The 19,188-nt window shown below is 39.0% G+C and overlaps 2 protein-coding genes across 8 annotated transcripts in view; both read left to right on the top strand.

Annotated features, from left to right (window-relative positions):
- Positions 1-12,519, top strand: part of LOC111867739 (D-2-hydroxyglutarate dehydrogenase, mitochondrial) — a 15,859-nt gene extending 3,340 nt beyond the window's left edge. For 5 of the 6 annotated variants that reach the window (XM_023857850.2, XM_023857851.2, XM_023857852.2 and 2 more), the window contains exons 3-8: positions 1,198-1,395; positions 2,488-2,681; positions 3,155-3,323; positions 4,649-4,935; positions 9,018-9,186; positions 10,602-12,519. In XM_023857850.2, the coding sequence (XP_023713618.1) occupies positions 1,198-1,395; positions 2,488-2,681; positions 3,155-3,323; positions 4,649-4,935; positions 9,018-9,186; positions 10,602-10,861 (1,277 nt within the window). In that variant the 3' untranslated portion in view covers positions 10,862-12,519. Of the gene's footprint in view, positions 1-1,197; positions 1,396-2,487; positions 2,682-3,154; positions 3,324-4,648; positions 4,936-5,791; positions 5,961-9,017; positions 9,187-10,601 lie in introns of all 6 variants that reach the window. The other variant, XM_023857849.2, reaches the window with a different exon arrangement.
- Positions 12,520-16,515: 3,996 nt separating this feature from the next.
- LOC111867741 (pancreatic triacylglycerol lipase) overlaps positions 16,516-19,188 on the top strand; it is a 25,607-nt gene continuing 22,934 nt past the window's right edge. Inside the window, exon 1 of one of the 2 annotated variants that reach the window (XM_023857854.2) lies at positions 16,516-16,835. The gene's annotated coding sequence lies outside the window, so the exon portion shown is untranslated. The remainder of the gene's footprint in view (positions 16,836-19,188) is intronic. The other variant, XM_023857855.2, reaches the window with a different exon arrangement.

The following is a 19,188-nucleotide window of genomic DNA, read 5'->3' as shown; positions in this document are numbered from 1 at the left end:
TATGTTTCGGCTTTCAAGAAGCCATCATCAGGTAAATACACTTAATATAGCAAAGTGGTTATTAAGTGTATTTACCTGATGATGGCTTCTTGAAAGTCGAAACATATAGTAAAGTACTACTTGATACTACAAACATATATTATTAATTGTTGTGTTGTGATGGCTTTCAATAAAAGAAGTTTATGTACTCATTCTTGTGTGTTAACTCTGCAGATTTAATTAACAGATTTTAACAAGAAAGAGGAAACCTGATAGGCTCAGCTGTAAACAAGTGACATGACATAACAGGCACCCACCATATGAAATACGTTCAGTTTTAATTGCATGAAGGGATTTAAGTGTTTACCAATGTACTGCCAACTCTCTGGTAATAGAACTTCAAGATGTAACATCACCAATACCTAAACCTGCGAGTAGACAGTATCCTGATCCTGTCCACATCTTCACACCTGATTTTCCAAGTCCATTTTCATACCATTCTCCTGTATCCTTCTGTCTTCCAAGTAGCAGTTTCCCTCATCAAAATTCTATATTAACGTCTCATTTCCTTCATCTGATTGACATATCCAGCACACTGCCATCTCCTTTCCTTCATTACTGTATGAGTAACATTACCAAGTGCCATGATTTGAAACTTCCATGGCAGTGAAGATTCTGGGTTATGACCCCGTGTAGTCTGATAGGCAGTTACAAATATTTTCTAGGAATGTAAGCCACCATCTTCAGTGTTATCTGAAGATTGAAGAGAAAGACAGCATAAAAAAAAGTAAAGGTATCCCTGTAACAGGCTGTGGAGGCCAGTAGGGCTGTGACGTGTTGAGGTTCCCACATTTTCTCTAGATAGTCGGCTCATAGATGGCGGCAAGGTTGTCAGCCCTACATGCCAGCCGCCCTTTGCCCCCAAGAATATTCCTGGTACTCATTTCTGTTAGAGGCTGAGTCAACCCCAGGGCCATAGTGCGGCTGGAAGGATTAGGTCAATTGAAAAAAATCCAGTGACCTCACTGGGACTTGAACCTGCAACCTTCTGGCCTCAACCAACTACACTACCACGTGCCCTCAAGAGACAGCATATTGCTCTGAAATGCTGGTAACCAGAGTACATGGAGACATCTTACACATTGCAGTGTTCTTATTAAATTTCACACCAGGTTTAGTAAAGGACTGTCATTGTCATTGATGTCTCACAATTTTCAGGTGCCAGCCAAATTGTGCTGAAACCCAAGACTACAGAGGAGGTATCAGCAATTCTCAAGTATTGCAATGCTGAGAACTTGGCAGTATGTCCACAAGGTGGCAACACTGGGTTGGTTGGGGGTAGTGTGCCTGTGTTTGATGAGGTTGTCATCTCCACCAGTCTCATGAACAACATTATCAGTCTGGATGAACTCTCAGGTACAAATCTCACGTGTTGCTTATGTCACTGTTGCACTGCACTTGGGTCAGTCCATATATTAGACCAGTAAACAAACAAAAAACTCTGTGGCCTGTAGTCCGCAAGCGAACTATGCTGACCGAGCGGCCGCTGCTTGTCGGCGAAGTTAGTGCCAACTCTTGAGGAAAATATTATGGTGTGTCATACTGCAGATGTAGAATTCAGTATTATCTGTACTACGAGTACTATCTTATGGGATATAACACCATGTATTCCATTGAAAGTCAACTGATATTTCAGTGGTTTCTTGCTCACCTCATTCTTCAGCTCTGAAGCTAAAGGCGATGTTTTCCTCTGAAATATCAGTTGACTTTCAATGGGCTGGATGGTATTATATCCCCAGTGATATAACTGTTCGTTACCACTGCTTTGAGATCCTCAAATCCTACTTACTTATATTAGTCTAAAAAATGTCAACTCAAAGCAAGTTAGTTCACTGATGTAGAACTCATTCAGAAGGTATCACTTCAGAACTTGCTTTGGTTGTTGTGACTGAGGTTTTCATGCCTTTTCACGGTCCTAGTTGAGTGCTGGAATAGGATCTTGTATAGACCAGGGTCACTTGCTCCTACAACTTTTCCAGTTCTGTACTTCATGTCTTATTCAGTGGCATGACTTAGCAGCTAAGTAATAGTATACATTCATTCATCTGTAATCTGTCAAGATGACAGGTCCACAGTCTCTTCCAAAACAGTTCCTCCACTTGATGCGATCTAGAGCTTTCTCCTTCAAATGAAAACATTCTCTTCTGTCCCCAAGGTCATCCAGCATCTTCTTACGTCNTTCTTCTTGCTAAATGCAGCTTTTGCCATGGCAAATAGTATACAAAATGAATAAAATAATGAAATATGGATGAGCTCACATGAAGATAAAAAAAACTTGCTTCACTGTTCCCTTAAAACAATAGTAAAATATTCCAAAATATGTTTGCAATTGTGAGGTATCATGGAACCAACAGGCATCCCTAATGTCTCTGATTGTTAGTGGTGAGGCACAGTTTCCATATTTCTATTTTTAGCTGCACATGTACATGTTTTCATTGACCCTCACAGGTGTTCTGGTGTGCCAAGCAGGCTGTATCCTGGAAAATTTGGACTCTTATCTCTCTGAACGAGGTTTGATGATGCCTCTGGACTTAGGAGCCAAGGGGACATGTCAGATTGGAGGAAATGTGTCTACCAATGCTGGGGGCATCCGGTTGATTCGATATGGCAGCTTGCAGGGTAGCGTATTGGGTATTGAGGCGGTGAGTGGTTACTTTATGAAACAGATGACCAGATCATCAATAAGAAAATCTCCAGTTGTAGACATTTTATGAAAGATGTAATGGGAGATAAGCTGCCTGGCTTTAAGTTCAATGACAGATGCCTCTTGTTATCCTTGTATCTGTTTTCCTGGCCTCCCTGTGCCTAGAAAGGTGAAGAAATCTATGCCTGACAGACACTTATATATAAATTACTGTATTGTTATTATTTTTCATTTGAGCCTTGGGCTCCTCAGTCACAGTTCTACATATATTTGTCTCCAGTTATATGTTTTGAGTAAATACTCTCAGCTATCTCAGATCTTCTCCCTGCCATCCAGTCAGTAGTTCAGGTCTCTTAACACTCTTCAGACTGTACACTTTGTTTATTAGGCTTTATTTCATCCACTCCTATAACATGGCAGTAAATCTCAATTAGCCAGCTTGTTAATATCACTGATGTTAATGTGTTGCAGGTGATGGCTGATGGTGAAGTGATAGACTGCTTGAGCTCGCTGAAGAAAGACAATACAGGCTACCACCTTAAACACTTGTTCATTGGGTCAGAGGGCACACTGGGTATTGTTACTAAAGTGGCCATCCAGTGTCCACCAAGTCCCAAAGCAGTTAATGTTGCATTTCTGGGTATGTTTCATGTTTAGTAGTCATGGATTTTCTGAGAAAAGATGCATCAACTGGTGTTGACGCATATTCTTTTAATGCTTCTGTTTATGTAATTGGACCTCTGTTCACACAAGATATTTATAAAGAGTTTGACTCTTGTATGATGAAACTCCATTTTTATGTACATTTACATACTACACTGCTGAGGACTTGAGGAAATCCTATAGGTTTTTTTGTTCTGCTATCTGCTATCATCTGGAGTTGGGTTAGCTCAGTCAGTATAGCAATGGGCTATGCGCTGGATGGCCCAGGTTTGATTCCTGGCATGGCAAGATTTTTCTCTTCTCTACAGCATCGAGATCAACTCTAAGGCCCACCCAGTGAGTGGTGGGGGTGATTTCCCTGGGGGTAAAGCAGCAGGGGTGTGAAGTTGACCACTCACCTCCATCTACTGCCAAGGTCAAGAAGGGTGGCTTAGTTCCAGTATGTCTTTGTCCTCTGTTAAGCTGCCGTGACTCTGTAACCGTTCAAAAACTTGATGCATATTAGTGGGTCTTCTTTTACTTGAAATCACTTGATTAATGAACCCACATAGCTTGGCAGACTCCTCTTGAACCTCCCAGTAAGTAGCCATTCTTGTAGAAGGGACAGGATGGCACTCAGGGCTGTCATTCATGAGTTCGTGGTATTGATCCTTTGGCTTCTGATATTAGAGACTTTATTAGTTCTATTGTGGTCACCTGATAAGTGGCAACAATTTTCTTGCATCAGCAGTAACAATGATATGAATGAAATTCTGCTGGTGTCAATATAATTTTGAGGCCTTACAGGTCTTACCCACTGGGAGTAGAGGCTTCAAAACCATCAGAATTTGTGTTGGACAGACCTCAGCTGGAACATGTTCTCTTCGTTGTTCCATCTCTTCTACTGTTCATTCCAAATGATCTTCAGCATTTTTCATTATCATTAACATCATAAATTTTACCGTCACTGTACAAGATACATCAATGTAAGATTTGAGGCTTTCACGGTGGTAACTATGAAGAAAGCAGTCTTCTGGGATTTGGCACCGTGCATATGTGGTGTCAGCAGTCTGCTTTAACCGGTTCTCACGGTCTCTTCGCTTGCAGACTTCTTATATTTTTTCTTCTACCCTGAAGATGGAGGCGATACGTTCCTCCGAAACGTCGGTTAACACCACACATGCACGGTGCCAAATCCCAGAAGACTGCTTTCTTCAAGATACATCAATGTCAAATATTCTACAAAATAAGCACAATATCTACTGTTTTACCAGCAGTGTGTTCAGAACCAAATGTTTTGAAATTATGTGTCGTACCTTATAGGCTTGGACACATTTGATGATGTTCTGCGCACGTTCAAGGAAGCTCGAAGTGGGTTGGGTGAAATATTGTCTTCGTGTGAAATGATGGACATGTTGGCACTGGATGCTGCCACAACAAATCTCAATCTTCAACGACCAATTGGAGAGTTCCCATTCTACATGCTGATAGAGACATCTGGAAGCAATGGGACACACGATGAGGAAAAGTTGACCAGTTTCTTGGAGGGTTTAATGGGTAGTGGAATCATTCATGATGGAACTGTGGCCAGTGAGCCATCTAGGATTAAGGTAAGATATAGAGCTCCGATAGATGTGTCTATGAAGAAGGAAGCTACAAGCTGGATGGCTGAGGTTTGATTCCCAGCAAGAACATTGAGAATTTCCTCTGCCGTTCAACATCTGGAATCTAATGTCCAAAATACAATAAAAATTTAATGGTTTGAAGGACAGCATTCTCTTTTCTGCTAATATCAGGATAATATTAAAATAGAGAAAATTTTTCAGAAGATGTGAATTGAACTAGCTCAGAACTTGGTCCAGTGTTTTCATGAAGACAGTGATGAACCTATGGCCTCCATAATGCCATTTTATGAATACAGTTGGATAACCGTTGATTCCTTACAAAATGACCCTGTGCCGGAGGGTTCTTAGTTACCATATTTACTATGATATAGATCCTGTGAATAAAAGACAGTCACTTTCCTCACATTTGTAGAAAAATAATGTGGAATGAGGGGCCTCAGTTAGTAACACTACCTTCTGCTCTGACCTCACTTTGTGCTCAGCATGTACTTCATATTGTAATGCCATGAGCGCACATGAGAGAATGGCCTGCTGCATATACATAGCAATACTGGTCATAATAATATTGATCATTCATGACATACACATTTGTTCAAGTGAAGTATTTTGCTCTGTTCAGAATTGAAAGATGACGCATCTGTTTTCAAATTCTAAATTATGAGAAAGCCTCATTGCATATGCAGCTAGTGGCAGGTACAGTGAAATTAAGTGGTGTGAGAAAGGTTTAACAGAGATTTATTACAAGACGTGACTTAGTAAAATTAGCATTTCAGTGAAGGATTAGACTGTGACTGTAAGCCTCAGTTGTGATGATCATGTAATTAGTATGTCTTTTTGTCAGTCAATATGGCAACTTCGTGAACTCCTACCAGCCAGCCTGACAAGTGAAGGCCTCTTGAATTCTTATGACATGACTCTTCCGATGAAATATCTGTATGATCTGGTGCCTCTGGTATCAGAGCGCCTGGCTGGAACATCTGCCATCCGATGTTGCGGCTTCTGTCACCTTGGTAAGGGAGGACAGCAATGCTGAGTGCTAGTCCATCCCAAGTTTTGTCTAGCTATGTTCATTGTAGTAGAAAGTAACAGACACATCTACTGGATGTGTACGCAGCTCTGCATTGGTTCCTGTAAGTGAAGAATAGTTTGAAGTGTAAGCTGAACATCTGAACATTATTGCTAATTACTGTGGTCTTAGCATTCATACATATCTGATTTTGTTGTTTTCTGCCAGACATATGATGGAGAGTCAGTAAATGGATATAAAATGTAAAACATGTGATATTTGAACCTGAAAAAAACATTTATTGCTCAACATATCCTCCATCAACATTGATACACTTGTCCCATTGCTTTATCGGTGCATCAAAACCCACAACATAGAAGTCTTTCGACTGTTGTCTCAGCCATTTCCTCACTGTGTTTCAACCTCTTCATCATCATTGAAACGTTTGCCACCAAGGTGATTTTTTAGTGGACCAAACAGATGGAGTCACTAGGGGCCAAGTCTGGGCCTTGAGGCGGATGTTGAAGAAGCTTCCACTCTTCTTGAATTCTGCCCTGGGTTGCTTGGGCTGTATGGGGTGTGGCATTGTCATGATGAAGCAGTGCCCATCTTTCCATTTGGCCTGCATGTTTCCTGTTGACTGTATCCCAAAGATTCAACAAAACTTCGCAGTTTGGTGCAGAATTCACATTTTCACCATACTTCTGAAAATGGGCAAACAATACTCCCTGAGAATCCCAAAACATGGTAAGCATAACCTTCCCAGTGGATGGCATAACCTTAAATTTTGAGCTTTCTGGTTGAAGGTAAACTAAGATACAGTTCTTTATTAGAGTCTATTGCAACACAACAATACAATGGTCAAGGCTAAAATTACCATACCATGAATATGGTAATCATGTGTTTGCCTGATGATCGCTTTAATAGCCGAAACATGTAGCTAAGCTAATTTTAGCCTTGACCATTTTATTGTTGTGTTGTGATGGACTCTAATAAAGAATTGTATATAATAACACAACAGGATGCACAAAATGTAAACTAAGATATCTGTTGTGAATTGAAGCATGCTTTGATTTGGGTTGGTAGTGATGCACCCATGATTTGTCCCCAGTAACAATCCTGTTAAGCATATCTTCTCCTTCATCTGCATACCATGAAAGATGTTGCAAGGGCAGACCCATTTTGTTAATTTTTTCTTGATCTTTTAGTTCTCTGGGCACCCATCATGCACGCGTTTCTGAAACTTCAAATGATCCTGCACTATGTTGTATGCTAAACCATGAGAACATCCCAGTGCAGTTGCTACACTGTCTATTGTTATCCGCCTGTCAGATCAAATAAACTCTTCCATCCGCTTCACAGTTGCTTCTGGCGCAATCTCAGCAGGGTGAGCTGGTCAGGCATTATCTGTGACTTTTGAACGTCCTTGAGAAAATTTCTCTACACAGTTGTGAACCACTGTATGTGACAAACTCCTCAATCACTGTCACCATTTTGACTACTGAAACCAGCCTCTGAAAATGCGAATTCACGTCTGCTACCGAGACTGTCATGAAGCTGGACTGTGCTGCTACCTAGTGATACACATAGAAAATCTGTTACCTCCTTTACAGCTGTTTTACTTTGATTTGTGACCTATTTACTGACTCTCTCTCATATTTCAGACTTTGTTATTTCATCAAGTACTCACAAGAAGAACTACATATATGAACCAAACCATACACTCTGGAAATACTGAAAATATTGGTCATAAATGCTGAGAGAAATTTTTCTTCAAAATGCAGGGATATGCTCCTTTTCTGTTTCCATGGGGGGTTTGGTCATACAGGCAGATTTTTACTTGTTGTTAATGATACAAGGTATATCAGAAGTTTGAGTTACTTTATCTTCAGGTTCGATCCCAGGTCTGGTCAAGTTGGATTTGTGGTGGACAAAGTGGTGCTGGTACAGGTTTTCTCCGAGTACTTCGGTTTCCCCTGCCAATCTTCATTCCACCAATTGCTCCACAATCACCCTCACCTATCATCTGGGGCTGGTACAATATGCCAGAAGTGGCCGCAATACAAAGGACTTAGTCCCACCCCATTAGCAATAAGAAACTCATATATAAGTGTGAAGAATATCAGGACCCTCCCCCCTCCAACTTTGGATTATGCATTAAGCTGCAGGTCCCTTCTGCCAGTCATTGACCACCGTACTACTGGAGTAACAATCTGCTCTGTGGATGCCTCAACCTCAGAAATAGATTCTTCACATTTCTTAGGTGGGCAGAGGCAAGATCAATACAGACCATATCTGGAGGCACCATAAAAATAACAATTTCATTTTACTTATGTTTTGTGTTACAAGAACTAGGATTGCATTCTGGACCTTTCTTATTACTGCTGTAGTGTGCTAACCCCTGGATGACCAAGGTTGAGCAATATTTAAAAAGTGCTTGGTTCCATCTTGATTTACTGCTCAAAGAGACAAAATAAAATCTCAGAACTATGACAGGCATCCACATGAAGATGGGAGTACAGCCAAGCCCTCGGAACCCTGCATACATCAAAAAGTAGAGTCTCATAATGATAATGATCACTCATTATCTTAAGGAACCAACACACACTCACTTCCCAAAGTAAGAATCCAAGATGCTTTAAGATAAAACTGCACATAGTTCTGACAGACTTACAGAATTCATCCAGTCTTTTCTTTAGCCTCTTACCACATCTTACTGGAAAGAAGACAACCACAGTAAGCTATCCATTTTACAGCAATGTTGAACCATATTTCTCAAATTATGATTAATTGGGAAAGTAGAGCCACTCTTTTAAATAAAGAGCTGACTGACTTGATGAAGAAAAACTAATTAACAGAAGGCCTGAGTGTAGGACAGACTCAATGAATATGGACAAAATATGAATGAATGAATGACCATGTGAGAGATCAGTTGCTTGTATCCTGTCAGATGGTAGGGCTACGCTTTATATGGGACCTAATCTGTGAGAGATGCACACAGTCCAGCAGATGTCTCTGCCTGCCTGTGTCATGTTATTGACTGACTGCTTTGTTTCCACAGTTAATGTGGAAACTTCGGGAAGGGATAACAGAAGGCTTGCTTCATGATGGGTATGTGTTTAAGTATGACATCTCCCTGCCTCACAATAGCTTCTATGCCATCATTCCTGAACTCAAAACACGCTTACCAGCCGAAAAGGTGGGGCGGATCTGTGGCTACGGTCATGTAGGTAGGTTTGAAGCAGGCATGAACATTGCATGGAAGATCCTCTGTTTAGGACACACCAGTCTCTCTCTGTATCCAGCTTCAGTATTAACTTCTCCTTTGCTGCATTTATTTGTGTATTTACTTTGGATTTCACATAATCCTTGCAAGATGATTGTTTATTCAGTTATTCACAAATTTTAAGCAGACGATTCCATCCATTTCTTGATTTCCGTAAAATGCATGACTGTATACAGAGAAGATTATAGTCTCTATGTAAATAATATGGGAAGCCTTATTGATTTTGTCCACAGCTTTTTTATTGTTGCAGAGGTAGACATGAACTTGAGATTTAAACATGTGGACAGTCAGAAAAGTGAACTTCTGTACAATGCTTAATATAGCAGTTTTTTCCCACAGGTAGACTGGAATTTCAATAAAAATTCTCAGAAATGTCCAGCTGGTGACATTCATGCATCACAGGTTGCCATACAGATTATTAACTCTGGATTGCAAAGAGTTAAAGACTTCTCAGAGGTGTGGGTTACCTCTGTTCCTGGAACTTTGTGATCCTTAACTGTAATAAGCCATGCATACTGCGATTGTGATGACATGTGCACAGCTCTGTTCTGGCTGCCAACACTTGTAGTAGCAGGGGGTTTAGGTTCTTTGTTCCTACATGATGATGGTTAACCAGTCCCACAACAGAAAGGGAAACTGATATTCTGAGTGGGCATGGAGACTTGTAGAAACTGTAATCGCCCCTAATCACATGACAGATGCTCGCTTCTTGTATATGTTTGCATGTGTTGTCATGTGGTTTGTTCTTTTATTGTAGAAACTGTACATTAGCAGTAACTGTGCTTGTTAACCCTTAACTGCAATGTTAACTGAAAGTGAATGTAAAAAAATTTTGTGAATAGATATAAATTCAAGCATGCGTAGTTCAACATCATTTTTATCTGCCATTTTCTCTGTTCTTGTAATTAAAAGTGTCATACAGTATATCATTCCTTTATTTAAATTGATTTTTAAATATTCTCATTCTGTCTTATTAAGTCTGTTACTATAATGTCATCCATTGTGTATTGTGTGTGTACATTTTTATTGTTAATTCTCTGTTTTTTCTTTTGACATGACTTAAAAATGCAGTTCTTTAGAAATGCCAAAAGCATGCAAGATTAAATACAGCAAATATAAAATATTAGAAAAGAATTCATTTATACTCAGTAAATAAATGTAGAAAAAATTATAGGAGAAGGTAGTTGAAACATGTAATCAGAGAGCTGCAAAGTTAGTATAACAGTACAGCGTGAAAAGACAAAGACTTATTGTAGTACAGTCCTTTGGAAGATGCTCAATAAAATCAGAACAGGCACATAGGCCAAATCAACAGCTTACAGATGATTATTTTTAAATAATTCATGAACTGTTTTTCAGGTGATGGCAACCTGCACTTGAACATTACAACTCCAAAGTTTGACCCTGCTGTCCTGAAAATTGTTGAGCCATTTGTGTTTGAGTGGACATCCAAGCTGAAGGGCAGCGTGAGTGCTGAGCATGGTATTGGCTTCAAGAAGACACAGTATATCCACTTTTCCAAGTCACAGAGTTCCCTGAACCTCATGAAAGACATAAAGAAGCTGATGGATCCCAAGGGTATTCTGAACCCATACAAGGTTCTGCCAGCACAACACTAAGATCAGTGCTCCCAGCATAACCAGTTATGTGTATTCAGATGGCACACCAGTGCAACGCCACATGGTGTGAAAACTGTTGGATTTTAACAACATCCTGCTTCTGTTACAAATTACTGGACTGCATCATTATCACCTGAGGAGAGAGATCTGTCTAGTGTTTACATGACTGTAAACAGTAGATAGCTGACCGAAAAGTAATGCCTCTGATGTTTTGTAGGAGTTCTACCTTTCTTATTTACAGAATACTTGGTAGATGGTGTCAGTAATCTATATACCTTCACTTCTTCTTGTAATGGCTGTCTTTATGTACTCTGAAGCAATAAATAACCTCAATTATAGCATAGGGAAAACTGTTGCATATCCAATGCAAATATTTTTCTTTGCAGTTTTCTTGCCTTTATCATTCAAATGAGAATGTGTTCTTCTGTTGATTGAATATATTGGAATTTTAATATCAAATAAATTGTATGTTACTCCATCATAAGATGATAGTACTACTAAAAATTAATCAATTTCTAGTACTTCTGGCTGAGAAAAGTTTTACACCAAACCGATTAGTTCAGTGACAATGACTTGCATTATGGAAATTTGGAGTTGTCTGTCCTAATTGAAACTTTTCTTTCAATCCTGTCCAGTGAATTCCAGAAATATGGCACTAATTCTTCCTCCACATCCCTCCATACTTACCACATATTATCCTACCATTTCTCTACTGACATCACATAATTGCTGGAATTGTTAAGAGCATGATTTTAAACCCAGGACACAATGCTGACATTGACAATTGCGAGCATGAGCTGTCCAATTTGAGACATTTTGACTAGATGTTGCTCTTGCAAGATGTTCTTTATCCAGTCTAATGTTCATGGGAAAAAAGCTTTACAGTTTGAAATGCTATGTTACAAACATTAAGTATTACCATTACTGATATACAGGAGCAAGTATAACTGCTAGCTTATATTGATTTTGCGCTGTGAAACCTGCTTGTGACAGACCTGGAAACCTGTATATAATGTTCCATTCTTCAGGACTAAATATTTATGAAACAAGAAACTAATCTGCAAAACTGTTTTAGAATTCAAACAAGATGGTGCATATTACATGAATCAGTATCAGTCACTTTCAGTTTAGCGACACTTTTTAAAAACAGGAAACTGTGGGCCTGAGAGAATTTATAGACTAAGTTTATAAAGTTTTTATTATTTCAAGTAATTGGTAGAGAGCACTGTGTCTGTATACGGTTTTGTCAAGTTTTGGGAACACTGCTGATGCCTGTTTTATTAGACTTATGAAGATCTTATGACATGATAACCTTGTAATTTTGACTATCTCAGCATGACCAACCATGACTCTTGTCATATTTAAGTCCCAGTATAAATGTTGCTGTATTCCTGGTAGAGGTGTCAGAAAAGTTCTGTGGGGGCAGGAACTTTAGTGACTGACACCCAGTTGTACATTTTTGGGTTGAGAATGAACAGCCTTCATGGCCTCTTTCTTCTGATGTCCCTTAAGACAGGTTTCTGAGGTTATATTGGTGGAAATGTGAAATACTGATGGTCATATTTTTGTATGTGCTTAGAATATATGAACAATTTATGATACTGTGCCAATATTGTACATTGCTATATTTCAAGATGTATAAAACTGCTGTTTATATAGATATGAGTTTTATTCTGCAATATGTATATAGAAACCCTATTCCCAGCTGTAATGTAACCCAGCACCATGGCAGTAACCTGAAGGCTGAACACCACTAACACCAAAGTCCATTACTGGATCTAATCCTGATACAGTTTAGATGGACCCACATTAATTAAAGCTATTTCCTTACAATTTATTTTAACATCATCTTCCCAAAACTAACCCAGTTGTCCATGTTGTTTCTGTCTACAAGCTTTATTACATCTCCCATATATTATCCAGCCCATTCAAATATTCATTTAATCAACCCAAATGATGTCCATGATTTATGCTAACCGTCTTACAGTGCACACACTTTTTCACCTTACTCTTCTCTTTTACACTATATGTTTCAGCACTAATGCGCCATCTTCAGGTGCGTCTCTATGCACGTCAGCACATTAGTGCTGAAACATGTAGTGTAAAAGAGAAGAGTAAGGTGAAAAAGTGTGTGTGCACTGTAAGACGGTTAGCATAAATCATGTACATGGATCAGTGCAACAGGACGCTAAAATATAACCCAACCCAAATGATGAATATAAATTATTTTTTTGTTGTGTTAACACAATTCCCCACATATTTCAACCCAGGTCAGAATCCATGATGTCTATACAGTGGCCGTCTTGTAGTGCACTCAGTTTCACCTGTTACTTCACGACATGTTTCGGCAACATAGTGCCATCATCAGGTGCCCTAATTACGCTAATCTGTTGCATTGCTTTCCATTATATGTCTTTATAAAATTATTTAAAAACTATTTAAAAAGTGCGTATTTGTCAACTATAATAAATTTACACACACTAAAACTTAAGATTATTCATCTTATGTGTCTTAATTAAAACTTGTGTGTGGTTCTTCCACTATGGGGGTCGTTTTTCTTATATTCTGTGTATTCCCATAGTGGAAGAACCACACGCAAGTTCTAATTAAGACACATAAGATGAATAATCTTAACAAATTTTAGTGTGTGTAAATTTATTATAGTTGATGAATACGCACTTTTTAAATAATTTTATAAAGACATATAATGGCAAGCAATGCAATAGATTAGCGTAATTAGGGCACCTGATGGTGGCACTATGTTGCCGAAACATGTCGTGAAGTAACAGGTGAAACTGAGTGCACTACAAGATGGCCACTGTATACATATCATGGACGAAAATCAGTGCAACAGGACGCTAAAATACAACACCAGGTCAGAATATTTCCCTTAGTATTTTATTGTCAAATGTAATTTGTGTTCTCTTAGGGTTGTATGTTTCATGAAAACATACAATGTACCATGTGGACACATGTAACCAATTTTCTATCCTTTAATATTCTTTCATCTGCTTATAGAGGCAAATAGTTATAGTGTCATCCCATGTAATGCTCCTAGATTTAAGGTTTTCCTTCATTTAAAATTCAATTTCAGTGATCCCATCTCAGTAACCTCACCGTTAAATATCCACCATTTCCTGCAGTTTGGTATTCAATTTCACTCTTCCAAAACAAACTGTAAATGATAGTTTCACTGTATTACAAACTAATATTTATGTAAACTACTAATCTATTTCCATGCACAGTTCCTTCTAGTACAGATTTCTGTTATCTCAAAGCATCTCACATAGCAGTGCTAATATGGAACAGTGAAAGGCAGAAATAACCCATTTATTTAGTGCCTTGCCCTGATCAGTGCAATATATTGTGGTCATACTGGACACTGGCCACTATCTGAAATGTTACATTTAATACAAATGACATTTTTGGGGTGAGCTATCTTCACTCTTCAGGTCTTGAGGATTGTAGTACTGATATAAGTACTTCCTCTCTCCAGCATTAATGACTGACCAGAAATTACCTCAGAACCCTTTGAACCCAGTAAATTTGTGTGTAAGCATTAGACCACTGGGGTAACTCCTGTTAATGGTACATATTTAGGAGTTCAAGGTTCAATCTCAACTGCTGCCACTAATACTTAACATTAAAAGCAATAAAACCCTGATGGTATAATAATTATCAATTACTTGAAGGTGGAGTAAAGCCAGTTTCCAAAATGACATGTATAGTACTATAGAACCCTGATTATCCAACTCTCTTTAAACAATGAATTATGAGACTTTACTTCGTATGTATGACTTTTCATTTATGAAAGTTTAATTTTGCATTTATTTTTGATATTGATCTTAGCAACTGAATATTATTTACAATTTACTCTTTGATAATAGAGTTGTGAACAAATCTGTGTAGATATTTGCTCTATGTTTTTAATGTTGTTTGAATTATCAAATATTTTTGGTTATTCAGCCACCCTGTAGTTCAGTTTAGGTGGGATAATCTGGGTTTGGCTGTAAATATACTTCAGAGAGTGGACAATGTTCAACATAGTTCTGACATAATGACTCAACTATTGTTACAAATCTTAAATGAACATTATTTTTACTTTATTTTGAATCTTGGCTAGCAACCATGGTTTTCCTCGGCCTGCGGGCAGATTCTGAAATTTCACTTTATATTGATAGTATATATATTACTTTCTTCCACAACTCTCCTTACTCAATATTCATAACTACCTTCCTGTCTAATCTTCAGCTTTGCATCATTTTTAGGTGATACAGCATATAAACAAATGTATTTTATATCATGTACAAATTTTTTGGAGGAGGAGCAGTTGTTGTTAAAATGGATATATTGATTTGAACGTCATGTAAAGTCAGATGCACATTAGACCAATACTGGGCAAACATCTAGCATAGAATCCTTAGCAAATTTAATCAAAAACCAACTGGTAGGTTTAAAGACAAAAGAAATGAATGGACAGACATGGCCTCCCAAAAATGTGTTCATTTCATGAAATTGAGACATTTGATGAAGCATGCTTTCATAATATGGGTTCTAATCTTTACCATTGCCTGGTTTTCCTAATCCAGGTTCGTCAGTTTTCCTCAATTCCTTTAAACGAATGCTGTGGTACTTCCAAAGAAATGGGTCATGAACACTTCCTGTACTCTGTTCACGGTTCAAATTATCACAAAACTATACATTGAGCACAACGAAACTAGGTAGGAATTCATTAGGAAACCTGTGAGATTTGGCATTTTCATGGTGATGGCTACAAAAAAACTTTTGTGTGATAGCATGTAATCTGGTAGCTGTTTGGTAACGTTCCTCCGAAAACTCTATAAATATTACCAGACTGCACAGCGTCACATTGCAGAAGACAGTAATGTTCAGTGCAAAGTCTGTTCATCACAATTCAAGAAAGCAGAATATTATTCTTTCATCAGAAAATAGGAATATTACTTTAACATATATTTTTATAGTTGTTATGATAGAGGCCTACACGTTATTAGATATGTAATTTACATTCATAAGAAATTTGGAAGTGTAAGCATAATGTAACAGTTCTGATGCGTTTCCTCCCTTCCGTTTATCTCGAGAACCAGAAGACTTTCAGGATAAGTGTTTTGGGCATAAAATATGAACTCATTTCTTTCTAAAACGTTTGTTACAAACATTTTTCGCGTTTATAGACATGAGCAAATTATGCTATAGATGCACTCAGAAATGTATGCAATCTTAACGTAAAGTGGCCGTTATTGTATTTCGATTTTAGCCAGAACTGAGTTGTGACGACACATTTTAGCAGAACTCCTTCATATCAAATTTTGTGAAAATCCGTTCAGTTTGTTTTCGAGGTGTTACAAGCGGACAGAAACAAGAATTCTTCCAACTTATTGTTGTGAAACCAATAAAGACGCAATTTAATCTCGTTACATAAAGCAAGGCGAGAACAATGTGCAATTTTTATGTTCCGTATGAATGTACGTATATGGGGGTAGGCCTTCTCGGCCCTTGCACCGCGACCTACAGTGGTCTATTGTGCTTTTTTGTTCCGTATACTCGACTTTTGCTTGTATCAAGGACGTGACGCTAGAACTGTACGCACGCATATATTTAAACTGTGTTCTTAGTAATTAGCTAGGCCTTGAGAAAACCGGCCGATCGACGGGATGTGGTTTATAAAATGCGTCTATCGCTGAGTACTGATTGACTTCCGTTCCGATGCGCGAATACGGCAACAGAGAGAAGTTAGCATCCGGAGAATCAACTTGGTAAACACACATTAGTGTGGTTTCTTAAGACGCTTAAGACAAGCAAACCAATCTCAGCCTGCTTCGTGCTCGTACAAGTGGGAAAAGTGCCCTAACGTAGTGCTGAAGGTTATTAGGGAACAAGAACTTGCTTCATTATTCGAAATCGTGGCCATCCTCTTGACTTTTCGTGCACTCTCATCAGCTGACTCTCCAAATCGGTAAGATTTATTTTGTAAGGCATTTCTGAGGTTTCATCACACATAACAAATTAACAATATCCAGGGCAGCTACAGGATTTTCCTAGACTATATAGTGGTTATTACCGAAGTGAACGGAGAAGTTCATGGAGGTAGGCCTAGGCCCACTGGGGCTGTAGTGCCAAGGGGGGAAAAAATATAGTGGTTATTAAGTTGCTCGAGAACCTCTCTGGAATCTTACAACAGAAGTAGATACTCGTAATCTATTTAAAATTAATATTTTTACTCATTTATGAATACGTCTCCAAAGGGTTCTTTCTTCATGACGTTTTCTTTAAGAATGTTGGTATGTTTTCCATGTGTGCTACATGTCCGGCCCAATTGATCTTCTTTTACTTATGCTAATCACCGCAACAGGAGACAAAGGGTAGAAGGGGACTACAAATGAAGAAACCGCTCATAATGTAAGGTTTTCAAATCTTCTGTTACTTTATTTCATTCAGGTTCTCCCCAATAGGCTATTATTCTTATCCCTTCTAAGAACGCATGAAGAAAAGAAGAGAGAGAGAGAGAGCTACTAAGTAAACGGCCTGGTACGTCAGTTTCATGCGTGGAAGTTACGCAGCACATGGGCAGTTCTCATTGGCCTGAGTGCTCAAGGAAAGAATACACTTAACGTTTGAAGCACGAATTTATTCTTCTGCACAACAAAAAATGAATTAAAATTTTGGTTGGGAAAGCAGATGGGAAGATATTGAAGAAAGCAGTCTTCTGGGATTTGGCACCGTGTATGTGTGGTGTTACCCGACGTTTCGGAGGAATGTATCGCCTCCGAAACGTCGGTTAACACCACACATGCACGGTGCCAAATCCCAGAAGACTGCTTTCTTCATAGTCACCGCCGTGAAAGCCTCAAATCTTACATGGGAAGATATTGTTTGGGAGATAGAGAAGTAAGTATGTGAGAGGATAATATAAAAATTTATGTTAGAAAAACAAGACGGGAAGAGTAGACAGTATTAAACTGACTCAGTGACGGACTTCTGTGATCAGGGTGATGAATCTTCGGGTTCCATAACACCAGAATCGTAAAGGAAGGAAGGGGGGGGGGAAAGAGAAATGCTTATAACACTTCTGTTGGAAAAACTGAAGGAAAGAACGCAATTGGGAGACCTAGGTGTAGATGAGAAGATCAAACAAAAAAAACTCCGTGGCCTGTAGTCCACAAGCGAAATATACCGACTTGTCGGCAAAGTTAGTGCCAACTTTAGCGGATAGAGGGTGTCACGTGGTCAGCGCAACGAATCCCCACGGCCGCTAATCTCGGGTTTCTAAACCGGAGCCGCTATTTCCTTGAAATAGCTTCTCAGTTATCCTCATGAGGCCGAGTGGACCCCGTTCCAGACCCACTACTTCTCAGAAAATATGGTAGATAATATTAAAATAAATCTCAAATAGAATATGAAGATGTGAACTAGATTTAACTGGATAAGGATATAATAAGCTTTAGTGTGGGCTCTTGTGAGCACGATAATGAAATTTTGGCTTTTCTAAAACGGGGATAATTTCTTGATCAGCTTCTCACTAACATTGATTAAGGACAGTGTAAGTTGGCAGCTCGTCTGTGAGGAAAGCAAACCGCTCCTAAGGGCAAATCTGGCCCAGAACGAAAGGCATTTTACCAAACCTTTCCTCTCCCCCATTCATTCTCCCCACTCTGTTATAGGCGTGTGGCCATTTTGTTTTGCCATGACTCCTTATATGCTTGGTTGCCCTGATGATATGCATCTTTAGTGAAGGCCACGCCTCTTGTTAGCTTAACAACAGACTATTTGGTTACGACCGCCATATTAGTTTTGCAAGACGGGAGTAGGACTATACTCTTCCGTTTAGGCGCTCCAAAACCTATTGTGAAGAAGTGGGGGGGGGGGTTCTCAATAACAGAAGGTTACTTCTGGACACAGGAGCGTTTAAGTGAAAGATTCTTGAGGGTTTGTCTGCCTGGGATTTCTGCCTTACAGCCTATACCATTTTACTGACAGAACTAACAGTTTCTTGTGCGTCATTTTCATGAAGTACACGAAATGAACGCATAGTGAGACCATATGTGATTTTCTGCCTGTTTCATCTTCCAAATTACTTGACGGATTTCGAGGAAGTTTGGTATTTCAGGAGGTCAACTACGATTCCTACCTTACATGAAGCTGAACTTCATTAAAAACGTAAAGTTGTCGCTGTGCTTAATTAATTAAGCACCATGTCTTGAAGACATATGGAGAAGTGGAGGTATAGCTCCACCAATCTTGACCTCGACACTAGATGGAGGTGAGTGGTCAGCTTCATGTCCTTACCATTTTACTCCCCCCCCCCCCCC

Source organism: Cryptotermes secundus, unplaced genomic scaffold, assembly GCF_002891405.2.
Source record: "Cryptotermes secundus unplaced genomic scaffold, Csec_1.0 scaffold80, whole genome shotgun sequence".
NCBI lineage: Eukaryota > Metazoa > Arthropoda > Insecta > Blattodea > Kalotermitidae > Cryptotermes > Cryptotermes secundus.
The sequence above is the reverse complement of the archived record's forward strand: the minus strand, read 5'-3'. Positions and strand labels throughout refer to the sequence as shown.